At 38.0% G+C, this 25390-nt stretch overlaps 1 protein-coding gene across 11 annotated transcripts in view; it reads left to right on the top strand.

The window, feature by feature from the left end:
- STXBP5L (syntaxin binding protein 5L) overlaps positions 1-25390 on the top strand; it is a 415289-nt gene that overhangs the window by 98603 nt on the left and 291296 nt on the right. For all 11 annotated transcript variants that reach the window (XM_073231573.1, XM_037013174.2, XM_073231576.1 and 8 more), the window contains exons 4-5: positions 18118-18199; positions 21577-21677. In XM_073231573.1, the coding sequence (XP_073087674.1) occupies positions 18118-18199; positions 21577-21677 (183 nt within the window). The remainder of the gene's footprint in view (positions 1-18117; positions 18200-21576; positions 21678-25390) is intronic.

Raw genomic sequence — 25390 nt, 5'->3', positions numbered from 1 at the left:
TGCATTTATAAAGGGGATGGATTATTTTATTTCCCTTTCTGCTATTTCATTATTAGTATATAGAAATGAATATAGTATATTCATTTGGTATCCTCAACTTTACTGAATTAATTTATTAGGTACAATAATTTTTGGTGTAGTCTTTAGGGCTTTTCTATATATGGCATCTTGTCAATTGCAAATACAGACAATTTTACCTCTTCCTTACTAATTTGGATGATTTTTATTTCTTTTTCTTGCCTGATAGCTGTACTTTGTTGAGTATAAGTGGTGGGATGAACATCCTTAACCTTTTCCTGATCTTAGAGGAAAATTTTCAACTTTGAACCATTGAGTATGATGTTAACTGTGGGTTTGTCATATATGGCTTTATTATGTTTAGATATGTTCCCTTGATACCCACTTTTTAAAGAGTTTTTATCATTAATGTATGTTGAATTTTGTTAAAGGCCTTTTCAGCATCTAGTTAGATGATCATGTGATTTTTGTCCTTCTCTTTGTTGATGTGTTGAATGATGTTGATGGATTTTCTAATACTGTACCATGCTTGCATCCTTGGAATAAAACCCACTTGATCATCATGATCTTTTTGATATATTTTTGAATTCAGTTTGTAATATTTTGGTGAGGATTTTTGCATCTGTCTTCATCAGTAATATATTTGTCTGTAGTTTTCTTTTATTGTGGTGTCTTTGTCTCATTTTGGTATTAGAATGATGCTGGCCTCAGACAATGAGTTTAGAAGTATTCCCTCCTTTTCTACTTTTTGGAAAACTTTAAGGAGGGATGAGTATTAGGTCTTCTCTAAATGTCTGGTAAAATACAGTGGTGAAGCCATCAAGTCCAGGGGTTTTGTTCTTAGGTAGCTTTTTGATTACCAATTCAATCTCATTGCTGGTAATTGGTCTGTTCAGATTTTCTGTTTCTTCCTGGTCAGTCTTGGAAGGTTGTATTTTTCTAGAAAGTCCATTTTTTCTAGATTATCCAATTTGTTAGCATATAATTTTTCATAGTATTCTCTAGTAGTTCTTTGTATTTCTGTGGTATCTGTAATGATTTTTCCTCTACAATTTGTGATTATGTTTATGTGTGTACACTCTCTTTTTTTCCTTGGTAAGTCTGGCTAGGGGTTTATCTATTTTGCTTATGCCCTCAAAGAACCAGCTCCTGGTTTCATTGATTCTATTGTTTTTTTCTTCTCAATTTTATTCATTTCTGCTCTGATCTTTATTATGTCTCTTCTTCTGTTGACTTTGGGCCTCATTTGTTCTTTCTCTAGTTTCATTAATTGTGAGGTTAGACTGTTCATTTGGGATTGTTCTTCTTTCTTGAGGTAATGTACTGCAATATACTTTCCTCTTAGAACTACCTTCACTACATCCCACTGGCTTTGGGGTGTTGAGTTGTTGTTTTTATATGTCTCCATATATTGATTGATCTCTGTTTTGATATGGTCATTGATTATTTAGGAGCATGTTGTTAAGCCTTCATGTTTTTTTTGGCTTCCTTGTTTACATAATTTATTTCTGGTTTCATATCTTTGTGGTCTGAGAAGCTGGTCGATACAATTTCAGCCTTTCTGAATTTACTGAAGCTCTTTTTGTGGCCTATTATGTGATCTATTCTGGAAATTGTTCCATGTGCACTTGAGAAGAATGTGTATCCTGCTGCTTTTGGGTGTAGAGTTCTATAAATGTCTGTTAGGTCCATCTGTTCTAGTGTGTTGTTAAGTGCCTCTGTGTCCTTTATTTTCAGTCTGGTTGATCTTCCTTTGGAGTGAGTGGTGTGTTGAAGTCTCCTAGAATGAACGCATTGCATTCTATTTCCTCCTTTAATTTTGTTGGCATTTGTCTCACATATGTAGGTGCTCCTGTGATGGGTGCATAGATATTTATAATGGTTAAGTTCTCTTTTGGACTGACTCCTTTATCATTATATAATGTTCTTCTTTGTCTCTTGTTACTTTCTTTGTTTTCAAGGCTATTTTGTCTGATACAAGTACTACCACACCTCCTTTTTACTCCCTATTGTTTGCATGAAATATCTTTTCCAACCCTTGACTTTTAGTCTGTGTATGTCTTTGGGTTAGAGGTGAGTCTCTTGTAGGCAGCATGTGGATGGGTCTTGCTTTTTTATTTAGTCTATTACTCTGTGTCTTTTGATTGGTGCATTCAGTCCATTTACATTTAGGGTGATTATCGATAGATATGTACTTATTGCCACTGCAGGCTTTGGATTCGTGGTTACCAAAGGTTCAAAAGTAGTTTCTTTACTATCTAACCATCTAACTTTAACTCACTTATTATGCTATTATAAACACAGTCTGATGATTCTTTTTTTCTCCCCCTTCTTTTTCTTCCTCCTCCACTGTTTATATGTTAGGTGTTTTATTCTGTACTATGTTGTGTTTCTCTTGATGGATTTTGTGGATAGCTGATTTTATTTTGCATTTAGTTAGTATTTGGTTTGTCTGCTTTCTTTGCTGTGGTTTTATTTTCTCTGGTAACATCAAGTTAGCCTTAGGAGCACTTCCATCTAGAGCAGTACTTTTAAAATACACTGTAGAGATGGTTTGTGGGAGGTAACTTCCATCAACTTTTGCTTATTTGGAAATTGTTTAATCCCTCCTTCACATTTAAATGATAATCTTACTGGATACAGTATTCTTGGTTCAAGGCCCTTCTGTTTCATTGCATTGAATATATCATGCCATTCCCTTCTGGCCTGTAAGGTTTCTGCTGAGAAGTCTGATGACAGCCGGATGGATTTTCCTTTGTAGGTAATCTTTTTTCTCTCTCTGGCGGCTTCTCATACCCTGTCCTTGTCTTTGATCTTTGCCATTTAAATTATTATATGTCTTGGTATTGTCCTCCTTGGGACCCTTGTTTTGGGAGGTATGTGGACTTCCATAGTCTGAGAGACTATTTCCTTCCTCAGATTGGGGAAGTTTTTAGCAATTATTTCTTCAAAGACAGTTCTATCCCTTTTTCTCTCTCTTCTTCTTCTGGTATCCCTATAATGCAGATATTGTTCCATTTGGATTGGTCACACGGTTCTCTTAATATTCTTTCATTCCAAGAGATCCTTTTAGCTCTCTCTGCCTCAGCTTCTCTGTATTCCTGTTTTCTGATTTCCATTCCATTAACACTCTTGCACCTCATCCAGTCTGCTTTTAAATCCTTCAATTGTTTGTTTCATTTCTGTTATCTCCCTCTGGAATTCATCCCTTAGCTCTTACATAGTTTCTGGAGCTTCATCAACATATTTATGCTTTTATTTTGAATTCTTTTTCAGGAAGATTGATGATTTTGGTCTCACCAGGCTCTCTCTCTGGTGTTTGAGGGATATTGGACTGAAAAATGTAAAACGTTCTTGTGCCCTTTCATGGTGATGAAAGTGGTCTCTGGTCAGTGGCACATGTGTCAGCTTGGAGAACAAAGTCCCTTCCTCTTTGCTGGTTGCCTTGCCCTTCTCCACTGCCTGTGCTGGTCAGATACACACAGGGAGCATGCTCTGGGTTAATCCTCTGAGCTGCTATGGGTGGGGTGGCCCTTGGGATGGCCTAGGGCACTGGTGGGGGTCACAGGTGAGCAGTGTGTCTTCTCCCATGAGAACAGCACCCCTTCATGATTTCCAAACTCTGAAACTATCTCTGCTGCCTGTGCCGGGCAACTGCACACAGGGAGCAGCCTCTGGGTTAATCCCCTGAGCTACTGTGGGTGGGTGGCCCTCAGGATAGCCAGGGCACTGGCAGTAGTTGCAGGCAAGCAGCATGTGTTTGCCATGTGAACAGAGCCCCTACATGCTTCCTGGACTCTGTGCAGGTTTTCTCTGTCTGTGGTGGTCAACTGTGTGCAGGGGGCAGCCTCTGGGTTAATATCCTGAGCCACTGTGGGTGGGGCAGCCCTCAGGATGGCCTAGGGCACTAGTGGGGTTTGCAGGTGAGCAGTGCATGTTTGCCACAAGAACAAAGCCTCTTTGTGCCTTCCAGACTCCATGCCATTCTCTGCTCTCTGTGCCAGTCAACTGAGCACAGGGGGCAGCCTCTGAGTCTGGGCTGGTTAGCCATGTGCAGGGAGAAGCCTCTGTGTGGTTGCTGTGGGCCTGGCTGCTCCCTGGCTCTTCTGCAGCAATGGTGTGTCAGCCGGTTTGCTTGCAGTGCCAGTGGGGGGAATGAATTGCAGGCTGCTTTTCACCGTGAGGTGCTTTGAAGCTGATTGCCACCCAGAGGGTTAGGGCACCTGAAGTTCCTTAAAGCTCCCAACCTGCTGGGCTGAGTATGCCAGGATTATTTTGTCCACCTGTCCTTTCTCCTGAGCAGTGAGTTCTGTGTAATCCTTGTCCTTTTAGCACCCGCTCACTGCTGGGAAGTTTTTCAAAGTGCCTGCCTGCCTTTTGTACTGGAGCAGCCAGTTGTGGGTACCACTTCTCCACAAGTGGCTGGAATCTCAGGATCTCCAAGTATTCTGCTTGTCTTTATTCTCCAACCTCTCTGATCTCCAGAGCACCATGTAATGTGGGTTCATGCTCTTGGAGCAGATGTCCAGGGGTTGGTGTTTGGCAGTCCTGGGCTTCTACTCCCTCCCTGCTCCCTTTCTCTTTTTCCTGCCTGTAAGCTGGGGTGGGAGTAAAACTTGGGTCCTGCTGGATCAAGGCTTTGCTACTTTACCCTTTTCTGTGAGGTCTTCTCTTTTCCCAAGATATAGGTAGTCTGTTGCAGTCTTCAGGTTGTTCCAGGATTAGTTGTATTTGCTGTATTTTCATGTTATATATGGTTTTGGGAGGAGGTTTCCACCTCTCCTCTCATATCACTATCCTTTTCCTTCCCATATGTTCGTTGGGAATATTTTGATGATTGATTCTATTTTATTACTAGCAATAGTAATTCTGTTCAAACACTATTTCTTTCCTATGAGTCTTGGAAGACTGGATATTTCTAGGAATTTATCCATTTCTTCTCTGCTGACCAATGTGTTGGCATGTAATTTCTTACAGTAATGTCATATCATTTCCATTTCTGCAGTGTTCACTGTAACTTCTCTTTCATTTCCAATATTATATATTTGGGTCTTATTTCTTCATGAATTCAGCTAAACTTTTTTCAATTTTGTTCATCTTTTCAGTGAATCAGATTTAGTTTCATTGATCTTATATATTGTTTTTTGTATTTTATTTATTTCTACATGATCTTTGTTATTTCCTTCCTCCTACTAATTTGGGTTTTGCTTTTCTTCTTTTCTAGCTCCTTTATGTGTAAGGTTAGATTGTTTGAGTTTTGTGTTTTTGCAAAGGTTGAACTGTATCACTCTAAACTTCCATCCCATAACTGCTTTTGCTGTCTACCTTTGATTTTAAATTTTGATGTTCCTTTTTTCATTAGTTAACAAATAATTTTGATTTCCTTTTTTTTCCTTCATTGACCCATGAATTATTTAGTAGCATGGTTAGTATCCATGTGTTGTTTGTGTTTTCCTGTTTTGTCTTATAATTGATTCCTAGTTTCATACTGTAGTAGTCCAGAATTATTTACATAATTTCAGTCTTTTTAAATTGATTGAGACTTGTCTATAGCCTAACATGTGATCTATCCAGGAGACATTTTTGTGTGTACTTGAAAAAAATGTGTATTCTGCTGTTTGGGGATGGAATATTCTGTATATATCTGTTAAGCCCATCTGCCTAATGTGCCTTTCAAGGCCACCATTTCCTTATTTATTTTTTGCCTGGATGAGCTATTCTTTGATGTAAGTCGTGTATTTAAGTCTCCTACTTTTATTGTATTACTCTTAATTTCTTCCTTTATGTGTGAATTTGCTTTATATATTTAGGTGTTCCTTTTTGGGTGGATGTAATATTTATAATTGTTATAATTTCTTGACTGATTCTTTATGTATTGTCCTTCTTTTTATTTTCTTACTGTCTTTATTTTACACTCTATTTTGTATGATATAAGTTTGCTACCTCAATACCAAGTACTTTCTTTTTCCGTCCCTTCACTTTCACTTTGTATGTCCTTATGTCTGATGTGTGTCTTTTTTTATCCATTCAGTGTCTTTTGATTGGAGCATTTATTCCATTTACATTTGAGGTAATTATTGATAGGCATATACTTATTGGCATTTTGTTAATTATTTTTTGTTGTTGTTGGTATTGTTTTTTTCTTCTTCCCTCACAGATGATGGCTTTTTTTATAGTTACGCTTGGATTCCTTTCTCTTATTTTTTGTGTTTCTATTATAGGTTTTTGTTTTGGTTACCATGAGGTTCATATATAACATCTAAATTTTATAGCATTTTGTATTCAGTTGATAGTCACAAGTTAGAACACATTCTAAAAGCACTCAGTTTTTACACCTCCTCCAAATTTTATGTGTTTGATGACTATATTTTTTAGTATGTGAATACCTTAATTTTTTAGATATTTAATTTTGCCACTTTTTTAAAACTTCATACTAGCTTTTAAATGATTATTCTACTATCTTTACTATATAGTTGTTTACCAGTGAAAGTTATTCTTTCATGATTTTGTTACATCTAGCTAAGCCTTTCTTATCCACTTAAAGACATTACTTTAACATTTCTTATAAGGCCATTTTAGTGGTAATGAACTTAACTTTTGTTTATCTGAGTATCTCTTTATTTCTCCTTCAATTCTGAATGATAACCCTGTCAGGTAGCTTATCCTTTGTTGTAGGTTTTTTCTTTTCAGCACTTTGAATATATCATGCAACTTCCTTCTAGCCTGAAATGTTTTTGCTGAAAAATCAACCAGTACCTTTATGGAACTTGCTTTTTGTCTTGCTACCTTTAAGATTCTTTCTTTTCCCTTAACTTCTGACATTTCACGTACTATGTGTTTTAGTGTGGACCTCTTTGGTTTCATCTTGTTTGGGTCTCTCTGTGCTTCCTGGACTTGGATGTCTGTTTTATTTCCCAGGTTAGGGAAATTTCATATATTATTTATTCAAGTAAGTTTTCTTTGCCTGTCTCTCTTCTTTCAGGACCCCTATAATGTGAATGTTACTATGCTTGGTATTATTCCAGAGGTTCCTTAACTTATTCTCATTATTTAAAATTCTTTTTTTCCCTGTTCTGCTTGGATACTTTCTATTACCCTGTGTTCCAGATTGCAGATTGCTGATCCATTTTTCTGTACCCTTTAATCTGTTGTTGGTTCTCTTCAGTGTATTTTTCATTTAAATTATTGTATTCTTTAACTCTGATTGGTACTTTTTAATATTTTTTATTTCTTTGTTAATGTTCTCACTGAGTTCATTCACTCAATGGATCTTAATAACCATTACTTTGAACTATTTATCAGGTACACTGCTTAATGTTGTTTCCTTTAGTTCTTTTTCTGAGGTTTTGTTTTATTCTTTAGTTTGGAATCTATTCCTTTCTCTTCTCATTTGTTTGGCTTTCCATCATTATTTCTGTGAATTAAACAAAACAGCTATGTCTCCCAGTCTTGAAGGAGTGGCTTTGTGGTGTAGCATCCCCTGTACCAACTACATTTGCCTGATGACTTTAGTTGGCTGGTGGAGGTGTAGTTGGCACAGTCTGGGGATCCCTGGACACTTGACATTTGGGCCACTTTGGCAGGACAGCTGTGGCAGAGGGATCCTAAGGTGCTTGTTCAGAGGACATCCTGATTTGTCAGCTGGGCCTGAAACAGGTGCTGCCTAAGGTTTTAAGGTCATTCCACACCTGGAGCTGGGACAGGTGTTTGCCTGGGGCCCTGGGGCACTTTGATCATGGGGTACCCTGGTGAGACTGCTGGAGTTGTGGCAAGCATGGGCCATGGATTTCTGGGGGTATTCACACAGGGGATTCCCTGGCCTTATGCCTGAAGCTGCGGGGGTATGGGTTAGGGTTCTGGGGCACTTCATGCTTGGTATGTACTGCTACGACTGCTGGAGCTATGGCAGGCACAGCGTGCCCATTCTGGGGCACTCTGTATAAGGGGTACCCTGTCAGGGTGGCTGGAGCTGAAGTAGAACAGGCCAAGGGCCTTGAGATGCTCCATGCATGGGGTTCCCAGGCAGGACTGTTGGAACTAAGGTAGGTGTTTTATGGAGGGTCTCCTGGCAACATGGCTGGAGCTGCAATGGGTGCAAGACAAGTGGCAACCTGGTGAGTTTTCTGGAGCTGCAGCAGAAGTGGTCCTGGAGGGTCCTAGGAAGTGCTGCACTGGGGGCATCCTGGTGAGAGCTGAAGAGAAAGTTCAAATGGGATGGGTGCCTCTTGGGTGTTCTGGTCAGGGAGCACATTGGGAGTCAGTTGGAGCTGGTGTGGGTTAGGGACCTGGGGCTCACTGAGGCAGCAGACCTCCTAGGGCTGCTGCATCCTACTACAATTTGTGCTGTGAAGTTAGAGGTAGAATGTAAACAATGGCACTTGTTAACACCTCTGATCCCGAGAGATTTTCAGAAGTTCCCCTATCATTTAGCTTATGTTATAGGGTTTGTAAGTGGGCTTCTTTAACCTATATTCTAGTTGCCCTTTAAACCATGTTTTTTTTCTTTGCCCTGGCTTGGTTGAATCTGTATGCAGGTCCCTCAGTGATATCTCTCCCTGATGAACCTCCTAGTGTCAGGTGGGGTTCCTGTCATTTCAGTTTCTCCATCTCTGCTGCCATTCTCTATGTGGCCTCTCTGTTTGTTGTGCAGATGTTCAGTCAGCTCTCAGTTCTCATTCAGGAGGAATTATTCTCTATATAGGTGTAGATTCAGTGTCTGTAGTGGGAGGTGAGTTCAGGGTCATCCTATGCTTCTGTCATAGACCACTCCATCTGTTGACTTTTTAATTACAGCCATTCTAACAGGTGGGTCTCATTATGTTTTAGATTCATTTCCCTGATGTTTAGTGATGTTGAGCATCTTTTCCTGTATCTATTGGCCATTTATATCTTTAGAAAAAAAATGTCTATTCAGGTCCTCTGCCTAATTTCATTTCTCTTTTCTCTTCTTTCTTTTCCTTTCCTTTTCTTTTTTTTTTGCTATTGCATTGAATGTATTCCTTGTATGTTTTGGATATGAACCTCTTCTTATCTGATAGAGTTTACAAGTAATTTCTTTCATTCCGTGCTTCATTCTTTTGATGTTTCTATTGCTGTATAAAAGCGTTTTATTTTGATGCAGCCCCACTTGCTTATTTTTGCTTGCTTGTGTTGCTTCTACTTTTGGTATCATACAAAAATTCATTGGCAAGACCAATATGAGGGAGTTTCTCCCTACCTTTATTCTAGGATTTATATGGCTTCAAGTCTTAAATTTAAGTTTTAATACACCTTTAGTTAACTTTTCTGAGTGGTAAAAGTGGCCCAATTTTATTCCTTTGCATGTGAATATCCATTTCTCTATGTAGGAAACACTGACACCTTTCGCTGAAGGGGACTATTCTTTCTTCACTGTGTACTCAAGGCTCCCTTGTCAAATATTAATTGACTATATATATATATATATATATGGCTTTATTTTGTGGTTCTGGATTCTGTTTCATTAGTATGTGTCTTTTTTTTATGCCAGTATCATATTGTTTTGGTTACTATAGATTTCTGATACAGTTTGAAATCAGGGAGTATGATGCTTCCAGTTTCATTTTCTTTCTTAGGATTACTTTAGGTATTCACATTCTTTTAATGTTCCATAAAAATTTTAGGATTGTTTTATTCCTATATCTGTAAAAAAAATGCCACTGGAGTTTTGATAGGGATTTCAATGAATTTATTTGTGGCTTTACATACTAAGGAGATTTCTTTTTTGGTATCATTAATCTACAATTACATGAAGGACATTATGTTTACTAGGCTCCCCCCCCTCACCAAGTCCCCCCCACATACCCCTTCACAGTGACTGTCCATCTGTGTAGTAAGATGCTGTAAAATCACTACTTCTCTTCTCTGTGTTGCACAGCCCTCCCCGTGTCCCCCATGCACTATACATGCTAATTGTAATGCGCTCTTTCTTTTTCCCCGCCCTTATCCCTCCCTTCCCACTCATCCTCCCCAGTCCCTTTCCCTTTGGTAACTGTTAGTCCATTCTTGGGTTCTGTGATTCTGCTCCTGTTTTGTTCCTTCAGTTTTCCTTTGTTCTTATACTCCACATATGAGTGAAATCATTTGGTACTTGTCTTTCTCCACCTGGCTTATTTCACTGAGCATAATAATACCCTCTATCTCCATCCATGTTGTTGCAAATGGTAGGATCTGTCTTTTTCTTATGGCTGCGTAATATTCCATTGTGTATATGTACCACATCTTCTTTATCCATTCATCTACTGATGGACATTTAGGTTGCTTCCATATCTTGGCTATTGTAAATAGTGCAGCGATAAACATAGGGGTGCATCTGTCTTTTTCAAACTGGAGTGCTGCATTCTTAGGGTAAATTCCTAGAAGTGGAATTCCTGGGTCAAATGGTATTTCTATTTTGAGCATTCTGAGGACCCTGCATACTGCTTTCCACAATGGTTGAACTAATTTACATTCCCACCAGCAGTGTAGGAGGGTTCCCCTTTCTCCACAACCTCGCCAACATTTGTTGTTGTTTGTCTTTTCAATGATGGTGATCCTTACTGGTAAGAGGTGATATCTCATTGTGGTTTTAATTTGCATTTTTCTGATGACAAGCGATGTGGAGCATCTTTTCATGTGCCTGTTGGCCATCTGGATTTCTTCTTTAGAGAACTGTCTATTCAGCTCCTCTGCCCATTTTTTAATTGGATTATTTGCTTTTTGTTTGTTGAGGTGGGTGAGCTCTTGATATATTTTGGATGTCAATCCTTTATTGGATCTGTCATTTATGAATATATTCTCCCATACTGTAGGATACCTTTTTGTTCTATTGATGGTGTCCTTTGCTGTACAGAAGCTTTTCAGCTTGATATAGTCCCATTTGCTCATTTTTGCTTTTGCTTCCCTTGCCCGGGGAGATATGTTCAAGAAGAGGTCACTCATGTTTATGTCCATGAGATTTTTGCCTATGTTTTTTTCTAAGAGTTTTATGGTTTCATGACTTACATTCAAGTCTTTGATCCATTTCGAATTTACTTTTGTGTATGGGGTAGACAATGATACAGTTTCATTCTCTTACATGTAGCTGTCCAGTTTTGCCAGCACCATCTGTTGAAGAGACCGTCATTTCCCCCATTGTTTGTCCATGGCCCCTTTATCGAGTATTAGTTGACCATATATGTTTGGGTTAATGTTTGGAGTCTCTATTCTGTTCCATTGGTCTGTGTCTCTGTTCTTGTGCCAGTACCAAATTGTCTTGATTACTGTAGCTTTGTAGTAGAGCTTGAAGTTGGGGAGTGAGATCCCCCCCACTTTATTCTTCCTTCTCAGGATTGCTTTGGCTATTCGGGGTCTCTGTCAGTTCCATATGAATTTTTGAACTATTTGTTCCAGTTCATTGAAGAATGCTGTTGGTAATTTGATAGGGATTACATCGAATCTGTATATTGCTTTGGGCAGGATGGCCATTTTGACGATGTTAATTCTTCCTAGCCAGGAGCATGGGATGAGTTTCCATTTGTTAGTTACCTCTTTAATTTCTCTTAAGAATGTCTTGTAGTTTTCAGGGTATTATTGGTCTTTTACTTCCTTGGTTAGGTTTATTCCTAGGTATTTTATTCTTTTTGATGCTATTGTTAATGGAATTGTTTTCCTGATTTCTCTTTATATTAGTTCATTGTTAGTGTATAGGAAAGCCACAGATTTCTGTGTGTTAATTTTGTATCCTGCAACTTTGTTGAATTCCTATATTAGTTCTAGTAGTTTTGGAGTGGAGTTTTTAGGGTTTTTTATGTACAATATCATGTCATCTGCAAATAGTGACAGTTTAACTTCTTCTTTACCAATCTGGATGCCTTGTATTTCTTTGTTTTGTCTAATTGCCATGGCTAGGGCCTTCAGTACTATGTTGAATAACAGTGGGGAGAGTGGGCATCCCTGTCTTGTTCCCTATCGCAGAGGAAAAGCTTTCAGCCTCTCGCTCATCAATATGATGTTGCCTGTGGGTTTATCATATATGGCCTTTATTATGTTGAGGTACTTGCCTTCTATACCCATTTTGTTGTGAGTTTTTATCATGAATGGATGTTGAATTTTGTCAAATGCTTTTTCAGCGTCTGTGGAGATGATCATGTGGTTTTTGTCTTTCTTTTTGTTGATGTGGTGGATGGTGTTGATGGCTTTTAAAATGTTGTACCCTCCTTGCATCCCTGGGATGAATCCCACTTGGTCATGGTGTATGATCCTTTTGATGTATTTTTGAATTCAGTTCACTAATATTTTTTTGAGTATTTTTGCATGTACATTCATTAGGGTTATTGGTCTGTAGTTTTCTTTTTTAGTGGGGTCTTTGCCTGGTTTTGGTATTAGGGTGATGTTGGCTTCATAGAATGAGTTTGGGAGTATTCTCTCCTCTTTTATATTTTGGAAAACTTTAAGGAGAATGGGTATTATGTCTTCTCTGTATGTCTGATAAAATTCCAAGGTAAATCCATCTGGCCCAGGAGTTTTGTTCTTTGGTAGTTTTTTGTTTACCGCATCAATTTCGTTGCTGGTAATTGGTCTGTTTAGATGTTCTGTTTCTTTCTGGGTCTGTCTTGGAAGGTTGTATTTTCCTAGGAAGTTGTCCATTTCTCCTAGGTTTCCCACCTTGTTAGCATATAGGTTTTCATAGTACTCTCTAATAATTCTTTGTATTTCTGTGGGGTCCGTCGTGATTTATCCTTTCTTGTTTCTGATTCTGATGATGTGTGTTGACTCTCTTTTCCTCTTAATAAGTCTGGCTAGAGACTTACCTATTTTGTTTATTTTCTCGAAGAACCAGGTCTTGGTTTCTTTGATTTTTGCTATTGTTTTATTCTTCTCAATTTTATTTATTTCTTCTCTGATCTTTATTATGTCCCTTCTTCTGCTGATCTTAGGCCTCAATTGTTCTTCTTTTTCCAATTTCGATAATTGTGACATTAGACCATTCATTTGGGATTGTTCTTCCTACTTTAAATATGCCTGGATTGCTATATACTTTCCTCCTAAGACTGCTTTTGCTGTATCCCACAGTAGTTGGGGCTTTGTGTTGTTGTTCTCATTTGTTTGTATATATTGCTGGATCTCCATTTTAATTTGGTCATTGATCCATTGATTATTTAGGAGCATGTTGTTAAGCCTCCATGTGTTTGTGAGCCCTTTTCCTTTCTTTGTACAATTTATTTCTAGTTTTATGCCTTTGTGGTCTGAAAAGTTGGTTGGCAGGATTTCAGTCTTTTGGAATTTACTGAGGCTGTTTTTGTGGCCTTGTATATGGTCTATTCTGGAGAATGTTCCATGTGCACTTGAGAAGCATGTGTATCCTGTTGCTTTTGGATGTAGAGTTCTAAAGATGTCTATTAGGTCCATTTGTTCTAGTGTGTTGTTCAGTGCCTGTGTGTCCTTACTTATTTTCTGTCTGGTGGGTCTGTCCTTTGGAGTGAGTGGTGTGTTGAAGTCTCTGAAAATGAATGCATTGCAGTCTATTTCCTCCTTTAGTTCTGTTAGTATTTGTTTCACATATGTTGGTGCTCCTGTATTGTGTGCATATATATTTATAATGGTTATATCCTCTTGTTGGACTGAGCCCTTTATCATTATGTAATGTCCTTCTTTATCTCTTGTTACTTTCTTTATTTTGAAGTCTATTTTGTCTCATACTAGTATTGCAACTCCTGCTTTTTTCTCTCTGTTGTTTATATGAAATATCTTTTTCCATCCCTTGACTTTAAGTCTGTGCATGTCTTTGGGTTTTAGGTGAATCTCTTCTAAGCAGCATATGGATGGGTCTTTCTTTTTTATCCACTCTATTACTCTGTGTCTTTTGATTGGTGCATTCAGTCCATTTACATTTAGGGTGATTATTGAAAGGTAAGTACTTATTGCCATTGCAGGCTTCAAGTTTGTGGTTACCAAATGTTCAAGGTTAGCTTCTTTACTATCTTACTGTCTAACTTAACTCGTTTATTAAGCTATTATCAACATGGTCTGGTCATTCTTTATTTCTCTCCCTTCTTATTCCTCCTCCTCCATTCTTCATATGTTGGGTGTTTTTTTCTGTGCTCTTTTTAGGAGTGCTCCCATCTAGAGTAGTTTCTGTAAGATGCCCTGTAGAGGTGGTTTGTGGGAGGCAAATTCCCTCAACTTTTGCTTGTCTGGGTTTTGTTTAATCCCTCCTTCATATTTAAATGATAATCGTGCTTGATACAGTATTCTTGGTTCGAGGCCCTTCTGTTTCAGTGCATTAAGTATGTCATGCCATTCTCTTCTGGCCTGTAAGGTTTCTCTTGAGAAGTCTGATGATACCCTGATGGTTTTCCTTTGTAGGTGACCTTTTTTCCCTCTCTGGCTGCCTTTAATACTCTGTCCTTGTCTTTGATCTTTGCCATTTTAATTATTATGTGTCTTGGTGTTGCCCTCCTTGGGTCCCTTTTCATGGGAGTTCTGTGTGTTTCTGTGGTCTGAGAGGCCATTTCCTCCCCTAGTTTGGGGAAGTTTTCAGCAATTATTTCTTCAAAGACACTTTCTATCCCTTTTTCTTTTTCTTCTTCTTCTGGTACTCCTATGATGCGAATATTGTTCCGTTTGGATTGGTCACACAGTTCTCTTAGTATTGTTTCATTCCTGGAGATCCTTTTATATCTCTCTGCATCAGCTTCTCTGCATTCCTGTTCTCTGTTTTCTAGTCCATTCATGGTCTCTTGAATCTCGTCCATTCTGTTTTGAAGTCCTTTCAGAGATTGTTTTATTTCTGTATTCTCCATCCTTAGTTCTTACATATTTCTCTGCAAGTCCATCAGCATGGTTATGAGTTTTGTTTTGAACTCTTTTTCAGGAAGACTGGTTAAATCTATCTCCTCAGGCTCCTTCTCATGGGAAGAGGTAGAAGATGTCGAAGCTGTCTGGGTTAGTCTTGTCTGGATCAAATTTTTTTTTGCCTTTTCATGTTGATAGGTGCAGTGGTATGCTTTTGATGTGTCTGTCAGCTGGGAGGGCCTAGCCTTTTTACACTTGCTCCTGGCCTTTCTTTACTGGAACAACTGTGACCCTTAGTGGCTCATGTTGGGCAATTGCATGTAGACTGGGTCTCTGTATCTTGCCCGGCTGCTCTGGAGGAAGCTCCCTTGCTGTGTGCATGGCCAGCCTCATGCTGCTGCTCTGCTATGATGGGGCTCTGGAGGGGTAATGGACGGGGGGCTGTTTGGATTTTTACCTCTGTGAGGGGTCTCGGAGCTGTTGCCCAGGGGTTTAGTGCGCCCAGAGTTCCCTGGAATTTCCAGCTGCTGTACTGTGACCCAGGACGCTTCCGTCCAGTTGTGGGGTCCCTGTCCCTTTAAGACTTTCAAAAAGCACTCTCTTTTCTTTGTCCCAGAGGTGCTGGCTGCGGGACCCGCCCACAGGTCTTAGTGTCCTGCTTCCCTAGTTTCCAGCACCCCATGCATGTACTGTGTGTCTGCACTCTGGTGCGGATGGCTAGGGCTGGGTGTTTAGCAGGCCTGGGTTCCCTCTCCCTCCCCACTCCAAGTCCTCTCCTCCCACTGGGAGCTGGGGTGAGGGGCCTCGGGTCCCACCAGGCTGCAGCTAGTATCTTACCCCGTTCACCAGGCACTGGGTTCTCACAGGTGTGGGTGTATTCTGGCTGTTGTCCTGTGTCTTCTGATCTTTCTTTTAGGGATAGTTGTATTTGCTGTATTTTCAAAAATGTTTATGTTTTTGGGAGGAGATCCCCACTGTCCTACTCATGCCACCATCTTTTGCTCTGCCCTCTCATTCAATTTCTTTAAGGTGATTATTTTGAATTCTTTTTCAGGCAACTCAAAGATCTCCATTCTTTTGAGGTTAGTTACCAGAGCTCTTTAGTTTCCTTTTGTGGCATCATATTTACCTGATTTAACGTTGCATTGGTGTTTGTGCACTTATAGGAGAAACACCTCTTTGAATATTTACAGAATAATTTCAGAAAATAAAGACCATCCCCTCTCTGCTCCCTGGGCTGGTAGGATTACCTCCAGAATTTCAGTTGTGCTAAGTTGTAACCAGTTGTGAGGCTGTTACTGGATCTGCTGTGGAGTCTGCGGTGGGCTTGTTACCAGGTCTTATACTGGTTTGGATCTCTTCTGATCCCTGGGTGGGAGCAACTGCCTCTAGCCCCTTGTTCAGTAGGGTGACTCTGGGACAAAGGTCTATTTATTCTTCTCATATGAGTCCTTAGACAGGAGGCCTATAACCAGATAAATGACAGATGTGGCCCTCACCAGATCCCTGGGAGGACTGCTGCCTGGTCATTGGATGTCCAGGTGCGGCTGTCCTGCAGCTCCAATTTTTGATCAATGAGGTAAGGATTTCTTGACTATCTATCTCACACACACAATACACACACACACACACACACACACACACACACACACACACACACACACACATACACACACACAAACTATATTAGTTGAGGTAATATTTTTTATGTAATGTTTCTAAATACTTAAAAATATATACATGTATGCAATATTATTCATAGTCGCATTTTCCATTTCTCATAAAAGACTCTACTGTATTTGTCAGTTTATTAAATTTTAAAGGAAAGAGGTATGTCCTTGGGTGTGCAGGACTGACCTGAGACTGTGGCTGAGAGGGGCTGGAAATGAGCCTCAGGACTGTTTCAGTTTCCATAGCTAAGATTGAAGTTCACAGACCTGGCTCTGTAGACTGCTGGGTGTGTCTCCCTTCAGTCACTCGATCTTCTAGATTGGTCCTTGACCATGGCTAGAGGGGCTGGTGTCAAATATAGGGCCCTTATATGGTCTCCTGGGGTACAGGTAAGAGTGTTTCTTTCTAGGTCCCTGTGGTAGCAGGATTGTTCACAGACTGTGGATAGGAGGGGCTGTAATTAAATATAGTTCCTTTCAGAGACTCCAGAGTTGCAGCCAGGCAGGTTTCCCAATGAGATCCTAGACCCTCAGAACTGCTGGATGACCATGGGTGTGAGGAGGCTGGAGCCATGTATAATAGGACCCCAGGATCTCTGGAGTCACATAAAGGTGTGTCTCCTCCCTGGTCTCCATTCCAGAAGGCCTGCTTATGGACTGCAAGTGGAAGGGACCTAGAGTAGAGTATAGAGCCCTTTCAGGATCTCCTGAGGCACACATAGGAGTGTCTCCTCCTGGGACTGGACCGTCAGTAGTACTGGCAGATTGTAGCTGTGAGGAAGGTGTAGCCACATATAGGACCCTTCCAGGATCTTCAGATGCTCAAAGGAGTGTGTCCTGCCTGTTCTCTAAGCCAGCAGAAATGATGTTAGACTGGCTGTGAGGGGCCTTGAGCTGAATATAGGGCCTTTTCAGGATCTCCAGGGTTGCAGATTAGAGTGTCTTTTAAGTGGTTTCTGTACCAGCAAGATTGTTTCTGGACTGTGGCTAGATAGGCTGGAGCCCAGTTACAGGGCCATTTCAAAATCTATAGTCTGACTGAATTTGATGATTTACCTTCAAGAGCTCCTGCACTGCAGCCCAGAAGGTCTGGAGCTTGTTCAAAGGCCACTTCCAGGTCCACAGAAAGAACTGAGGTTTTTATGTGTATTACTAACCCATGGGTGGGTGTGACTCCTCTCGGTCCGTTGACATATGACATATGCTGGTGAGACCCAAAAGCAAATGGTCTATATCTGAGTTATCATGGGTACAGAGCTCTTTTTCTTTCTGTAGCTGATGCCACAGTCCACCAGGGTGCAACCTGGGTGTGAAACTGCCTTCTCAAAATGGCTCTCTTCATTCTTCGGCTGTAGTAGGGTATCACAGTCTCCTACTTGGATCCTGAGCTCCCATGAAGGTACTTTTGTCTGTGCATGGATGCCAAATGATTGTTTTTGAGGAGGGGATACATGTGAGGGAAGTCTTATTTGGTGTTTTCCTAATGTCTTGTGCTGTATAAAATGATTTGCATCAACTAAGACTGTTTTTCAATTATTTACAAAAATAAGGATAACTAAAAAGCATAACATCAGTTGCTAAGTAATTTAGTTTATTCTTTACTCATTAATATTGATGCTAATTATAATGTTAGAATCCTTGACTTGGATTATATTAGACTTGGAAGACCTGGTGTTGATTGTTATTGCCAACATGAAAGTGGTGCGGCTGTCCTGCAGCTTCAATTCTTGATCAATGAGGTAAGGATTTCTTGACTATCTAACACGCACAAACACACACACACACAAACTGTATTAGTTTAGGTAATATTTTTTATGTTATGTTTCTAAATGCTTAAAGATATATATATATATATATATGTATGCAATATTACTCATGGTCACATTTTCCATTTCTCATAAAAGACTCTACTGTATTTGTCAGTTTATTAAATTTTAAAGGAAAGAGTTTGTATGCACCAGAAGATCCTGTTATTGTGATTGTGTAGCATAATTTATAGATTAATTACTTAATATTTAAATGTTTAGTGATTTAAAATTTTAAAAATTACTAAAATCCTTTGATTGCTTTGCTGACCATTAAACTTTTCATCTATACACCAATTTAAATTTTATAATCCAACACTAACTTCATGGTTTGTCTTTATCTTCCATGAAATAATCTTTTTTGTTATTTACTTATGTGCTCTGTTATCTGTATATATCTCCATATGTATACATTTGTATTTATTTGTGTATCCATAGTTATTATGACAATTGGCTTCCTACCTATCCCTATTTTTATAGACCTGTGGTGATGAGGAACTCTCTAAAGATAAAGTGTGTATTTATTAAGCTCAGAAAGGTTCTATGTCTTCCATCAGTTAAAGGCTGCTTAAGGCCTTCTTGACTCCTGTTTTTTACAGAGAATCCTTGAGTCTTCTAGAGCTCTTTTATGTTAAGTGAGCTAGTCAGGACAAAAGTGCTTTAAGTGTTTTTACCATATCCAGTTCAGGACCTCCAGATTAAACTCAGTGCTTTGAGGAAAAAAAAGAGTTACCCCTAGTTGTTTTCTTATGGCATGAATGATGATCGTTTATTCAGTATCTTCATATATTTGTGTATATATCTCTGAGAATTTAAGAACATGGGTAAAATGCTTCCTAGAACTTTGTATCAGAGATACTTGAGGCATAAAACATTTGTGATGTTGGCACATGTTCACTTTTTACTTCTCTTGGCTCAAAATCTTTCTCATGAGATTGTGAGATTATCCTTGTTGACAAACCTCCCGTATTATCATCTTGTAGACATACTTCCTGTGGAGTACCAAATAGCAGAGGGAGATAAGGATGAAAATGGAAAATATTTTTAAAATATATTTTATTGTAATAACTAGTTATTAGTATCTAGAATGACAACCTTTTGAAGCCTCAATGTTACTCTTTAGTTCCTAGTTGAGAAATCTCAGGCTTTTGCCTCTGCATGGATGTGTACTGACAGACATAAATTATTTCCAGGTCATTTTCTCTGAGTCCAATCCTGAGAATTGTTTTCAAGTTCCTAAGTTCGCCTCTGTGCTAAGAATAAATAAAAACACGCCTTCAACATCCTTTCAGTGTTTACACTGTCTTACTTGAACTATTTACCTTGATCCAACTCCACTCAGTTTCTGTACCTTGTTACAAATTTCCAAGTTTCTGACCTCATGACTGGTATATTTTATTCACACTTTTTAATCTTTTCACAGATCTTCATTAGTGCTTCTTACAGTTTCACTTTGCTTTTGTAAATGAGCTCTAGACAGCCTGGTGGTATGGCTTACTTTTATATCTCTATCAGTGCAGTTAGGCTCAGTGGTCTTGTTTATTTCCCTCCAATGATAAGTCACCTCCTAGTTTTATCATAGAAATAATTTACTGACTTTTTCCCTAGATTTATTAAGCTATTACACTAAGATACTATTAAACATATGGTGCTTTATTTTAATTCCATTGCATTTGGCATGTTATATATTTTGTATAGCATGTAACTATTTACTGTAAAGAATGTTTTATTAATTTCATATATCATGTTCTATCCTCACCCTATCCCAAGTGAATTTCTACTTTTCTGAGAAATAAGATCAGTATCTTATATCTCAAAGAAAAATTATTTAGCTTATCAAGCCCTTCTAAGCAATCCTAATAATTTTCCAGTTTGTATATGTGAAAAATATGGAAACAGTTTACAAATAAAACAAGCAAACACAAAAATCCTCAAGGCATATATAGGGTTAATTTATTGCATGGAATGTAATTATATATGAGTTAATGTTAAAATGCATATATCAAAGTATACCTCTTTGAACATTTATGTTTATATAAATATGTTTATGTAAAATGAGCAAATTATACACATTTAAGGCATTTTTAACAAATGTAATCTCTTATTATGATTGGTTTTTCAAAAGGTATTCTTTGAGACTAAAATTATATATACATAATATGAAAAGAACCATCATAGGAGCATTTTTGTCTTAGGAATTGTTATAGAAAGGAATTTAGAATATCTTCTTCTCTTAATTCCTAAAGAAGAAATAAATTCTAGTAATTTTAATTTAGTCCCTCCTAGCATCTAAATGGGATAATAATTTTCTTATCTGTGATGTTGTAAACTATGAAAGGTTGCTTGTAACAGAGTGCTTTGGAAAATATAAAAACAAACCTAGATATCTCAGGACCACTATGATTCTGCAATATCACTTTTACAGAATTCATTCAATACTCTAGAGTACCTCTAAGATCAGTTGTAGAGCAAGCATTGACATTTTTAGCTGGAAAACTCATAATGATTGGAAGTTCTGACATAATTTAAAAATGGTGATCTTGTCTGAGTGTAATAAATAGTTTAAGCATACATACATAATGTCATATGTGACAACTAGGTACCTGCCTATATGGTATCTGCTATATTAAGAGGGAGAAAACATGCTACTGTACTTGAAATAGTACTCATTTGTATTTAGAGGTTTTATATAAAGAGAATCTTAGTAGTATTTTTGTAGTTACAGTGAATGCTACTTGGAGAAATATTTTATTATGGATGTTTTCTTTTTACATAAATGAAGCTTCTTGAACTATAAAATAAAAACAAATAAAATTATCCAAAATACACTTTTTTAGGAAGAATATATACTTTCCAACTATATAGAATATTCTTATAAGTGGTAAATTTTTATATGACCAGATTGCAATTTAAAAACTGGATTGGGTATTTGCTTCTCTGTAAAGCTATAAAGTACATGTGTAAATAGTAGGAACAAAACATTTAAAACTTAATTATTTCCAAAGAAAATACAAAAAATCATAATGATACTTAACAATAGTTATCCTTTCTATTGGTAAATGTATCCTCTTTGTTCTAGTTATCCTGACCAATCTATTCTGACCAATCCATATGCAGTAGTTCACTTGTTTCTTCCATTTAGTTTTCTTAGCCTTCCTGATTGAAGGCTGTCTTACCTTTTATTTCCAGGTTATGTACATATAAATAATTATTCAAGCAGTGCACAATCCAGTAGATTGGCTTGTCAATTTTGCTTCACAATGAAACCCTAAATTAGGTATATCACTCACTCTGTCTTCTTTTGGTTCCAGGGTGCTTTGGTTAGTGCAAGTTCAGATGATACACTTCATCTGTGGAACCTTAGACAAAAAAGGCCAGCTATTCTTCATTCTCTTAAATTTAACCGAGAACGGTAAGAATATATGAGTTAAACAATTTCTTAATGTATAAGAAAATCATTTCTTGGGCAAGTTTCAAGTTAACTTTTGAAAAACTTTTTTATAACTTTAATACCTAGAAATAATTTGATGCTTATGTTTGCTTTTATAATAGTTTATTTTCATAGAAAACGTATAATTGGTATAGATTCAGTCATTCAATGGGTAAGCCCTGATATTCTTGTTCTCCTTACTATCAACCAGCACTTTAAGCAGTGATGTGTTCTTTTCCCTAGACCGGCCTGCTGAAATCCAGACCTAAAATGTAGAAGTCAAGTAAATACTAAATGTACTTGTAAACCTTTTGATCATGGCAGTTACTTCCTAAACTTTCACTTTTGCTTAAATATTTCTTATGTTTAAAAAAAGTACCGAGACAAAAGTTTTAGATACCCAAAAATGTTGGAACTGTTAAGGAACAGTACACATCCAAGATTAATGTTTTCAAAGATGATAATTTGATCAGACTTCAGATTTCCCAATTTTAGAGTGAAATGTTAATAATCAGAAAGAGAAAATTATATGAATAGATATGTGAAAAGTTATTAGATTTTATTTGTAACAAACGTACCAAGTTTTAATGTTTCTAATGTTGAATTCAACTAGACTAGAATATAACACATATCCACTTAACTGATAATCTGCCTTGAGATGAAGTAAAATTCCTAATTTATTATATGTCTCTTTAATTTAATTATAGCATAATCTGATATTTGTTCATTATTTCAGAAACAATCATCTCTTTGCAGTGAATGGGAAGGACTAACACAGGAAATTTTGATCTTAATGAAAGAAAAAGAAACCTCTGAGATAAATTTACAGATTAGCCTGTACTTTTCACATTGATAGGTGAATAATACTCAAGATAGGGTTCATTTAATTTTGAATAGTAGTAGTTCATAAGGCATCATCACTGTATAAGCAGAGCATAATGAAATAAACCTGTTTTTGTAGATGTGATGAGAAAAAAGGATGGCAGCCATGTGGACATTCTTCTTTTTTCAACTTGAAGCTTTTTCTTTTACTTTTCATATGAATACTATATTACTTAAATCATTAACTCTCAATATTCTGAATAGTATTCATGCATATTATATCCACTGTATTTTAGGATTCAGCATCAGTGGAAATTTTTATTATATCCAGTATTTTTTGAGATGAGGGAATTTATATTTTAGATACTGGTTAAAACTAAATAGGACTTCTTCATATCTAGATTTTGGTTACTTTATCCAACATTTAAAAATAAGTAATGTAGCAGAAATTTCAGGATACTGAAAAATTTAAAGATCAGAAAGAAGCTGTTACGCTATTCCTGTTTCTTTACCACTAAAAAAATTACCTATTCAGGTATTGATATACTTATTTTATGTCCTCTACTTAATAAGGTTTTTTTTTTCCTGTTTCTTTCAATTGTTTGAGTAGATCTGGCCCTATGCTTTTGTGTAGATGGACAGAATAGGATTTTTTCCCCTCATAATTGGAATGTTGAAAGAAATGTTTTGGCTCCTTTTATAGCCTTTTGGGTGGTAAAAAAATGATTGATGGTGATGATTTGCAGTTATAATCTTATGACCCAAATTGAGGTAGATTTAACTGGTAGCAACATAAAAGAGAAAGCTAACAGATTTTGGACAAGTTCAAATCATAAGAGTTTTGCAGTCATTGCCTATTTGAATGCTTACAAAAAAGTGATACTTATCTTTTTGAGAAAGATAAATTAATTATCTTGAATTAGAGAATAATCATGGAGAGGAAAAATATCTTTAAATGTGTGGTGAGTGGGAAATTTAGATCTATAAAGGAGAATTTAATCAGACATCTTTTGAAACTCTAAATCTTTCTAAATTAGCCATTTAACTATGTAAATTTCTATATATCTTTATGTTTATGCCATATATATAGTTTATGCTATACATCTTAGGTTGTTCTTTAAATTAGGGTACCTTCAGCTCTTGGTATTACAATCTTTGAAAGCAGCAACTAGTGTTAGATTGTTGAGCTATAGGTTTAGATATTCCAGTTGCTTCTGATGGGTAAATCTTGGATTCCTTTCAAATCTGATTGTTGAACCTAAATATGGAAGAGAAACGGTTTTGATTTCTATGATGCACTATCTGAAAAATAAATAGTGAAAGACTCACATTTTTATATTAATAGCCCTGATTAATAGCACTGATCATAAATTGTAATTATGGGGAAAGCAGAGTTGTTTTATATGGTTTTCAAATAAAATTCAATATGAAGGCTATGATATATAATTTAAATTATTTTTACTTATATGTCAGTCTTTTTTTTCTGTTTGTGGTGTTATTCTAATCAATATCATCGGCATAGTAAGGAATTTTAGCTAAACATCAGGGAAGGCATATTTTATTAATAACACTATAATTTGTGAAATCTCTAGCAAACTTGATCCATCAGAGTTGGCTTTTGAGGATACACTTTATAACTCAAATTTAAAATATTTTATTGCTGGGGAGAGTGGGGGAAGATGGAGGAATAGGAGGATCCTGAGCTTACCACCTCCCATAGACATGCAACTCACTCTGAAAATGACCTGAAAACTGGCAGAATAGATCTTCTATAGCTAAAGACATAAAGAGAAGGCCACATCAGGAAGGGTAGGAGGAGCAATGACATGGTCAAAAACCAAGCTTCCACCCTCAGCATGGGAACTCAGAAGAGAGAGAGGTGGAGGTCCTCCCAGAGGAGCAAAGGGATCAAGCACCACATCGGGTACCCCCCATCCTGGAGACATGCACAAGGAGGATGAACCCCCTTAACATCTGATTTTGAGAATCAGCAGGTCTTAACTCCATGATAGCCAGAGGGCTATAGGAAAATAAGACTCTGCTCTTAAAGGGCAAGAGAGCTATATATATCACTCAGTCTAAGACCCAGCACAGAAGCAGCAGTTTGTGAAGTGTCTGGGTTACACATGAAAGAGATTTATTGACTGATTTTAGGGCATGTGCCAGGGGGGCAGGGATCTACAGGAACTTTCTCCAGGAATGGAAGTGTTGGCAGGTGCCATTTTTCTTGCCCTCCTTCACTAGCTGGCTGGAGCCAGTTCTGACACTCTCTATCTACCTTGCTAGGACTGCTTGCCCTGCCCTCCAGGTGTTCTCCTGGAGACCCACTCCACTTAACGTTCTTGATCCAGCAGGCACTCCTCCAAAGCAGCTCCCACCCCACCATATCCAGCAGGCAGCCTAGGTTGAGACTAGCATCCTTGCAAAGCAACCAGCACCCTGCTACACCTGATGGGTAGCCCCAGCTGGAACCAGCACCTCTCCAAAGCAATTTCTGCCCCAGGGAGTAGGGGAACCAGTCCCACCCACCAACACACCTACAGCAGTTACAGCCTAGCTTCTCAGTCATCTGCACCAGGAGCAAAGCACACCCACCAGCAAGTTGGCACAGCTACAGCCAGGTCTTTCAGCATGCCAAGGGCCAGGTCTGCTCACCAGAGTCCTGCAGCACTTACAGCCAGCTGGGCTGGAGACCAGCCCTACTATCAGCACAGTCAAAGCAGCTACAACCGGGTCTCTCAGTAAGCCATATTAAGCAGACCTGTCCAATAGTGAGCCTGCAGTAGTTGCAGACAGTCATTGCTAACATCCCCAGCCACCAGCATGCCCATAGCAGTTATGGCCCAATCATGACAGGAGGGCACATGCCCAAT

This window comes from Manis javanica, chromosome 3, assembly GCF_040802235.1.
Source record: "Manis javanica isolate MJ-LG chromosome 3, MJ_LKY, whole genome shotgun sequence".
Taxonomy (NCBI): Eukaryota; Metazoa; Chordata; class Mammalia; order Pholidota; family Manidae; genus Manis; species Manis javanica.
This window is presented reverse-complemented; position numbering and strand designations above follow the sequence as displayed.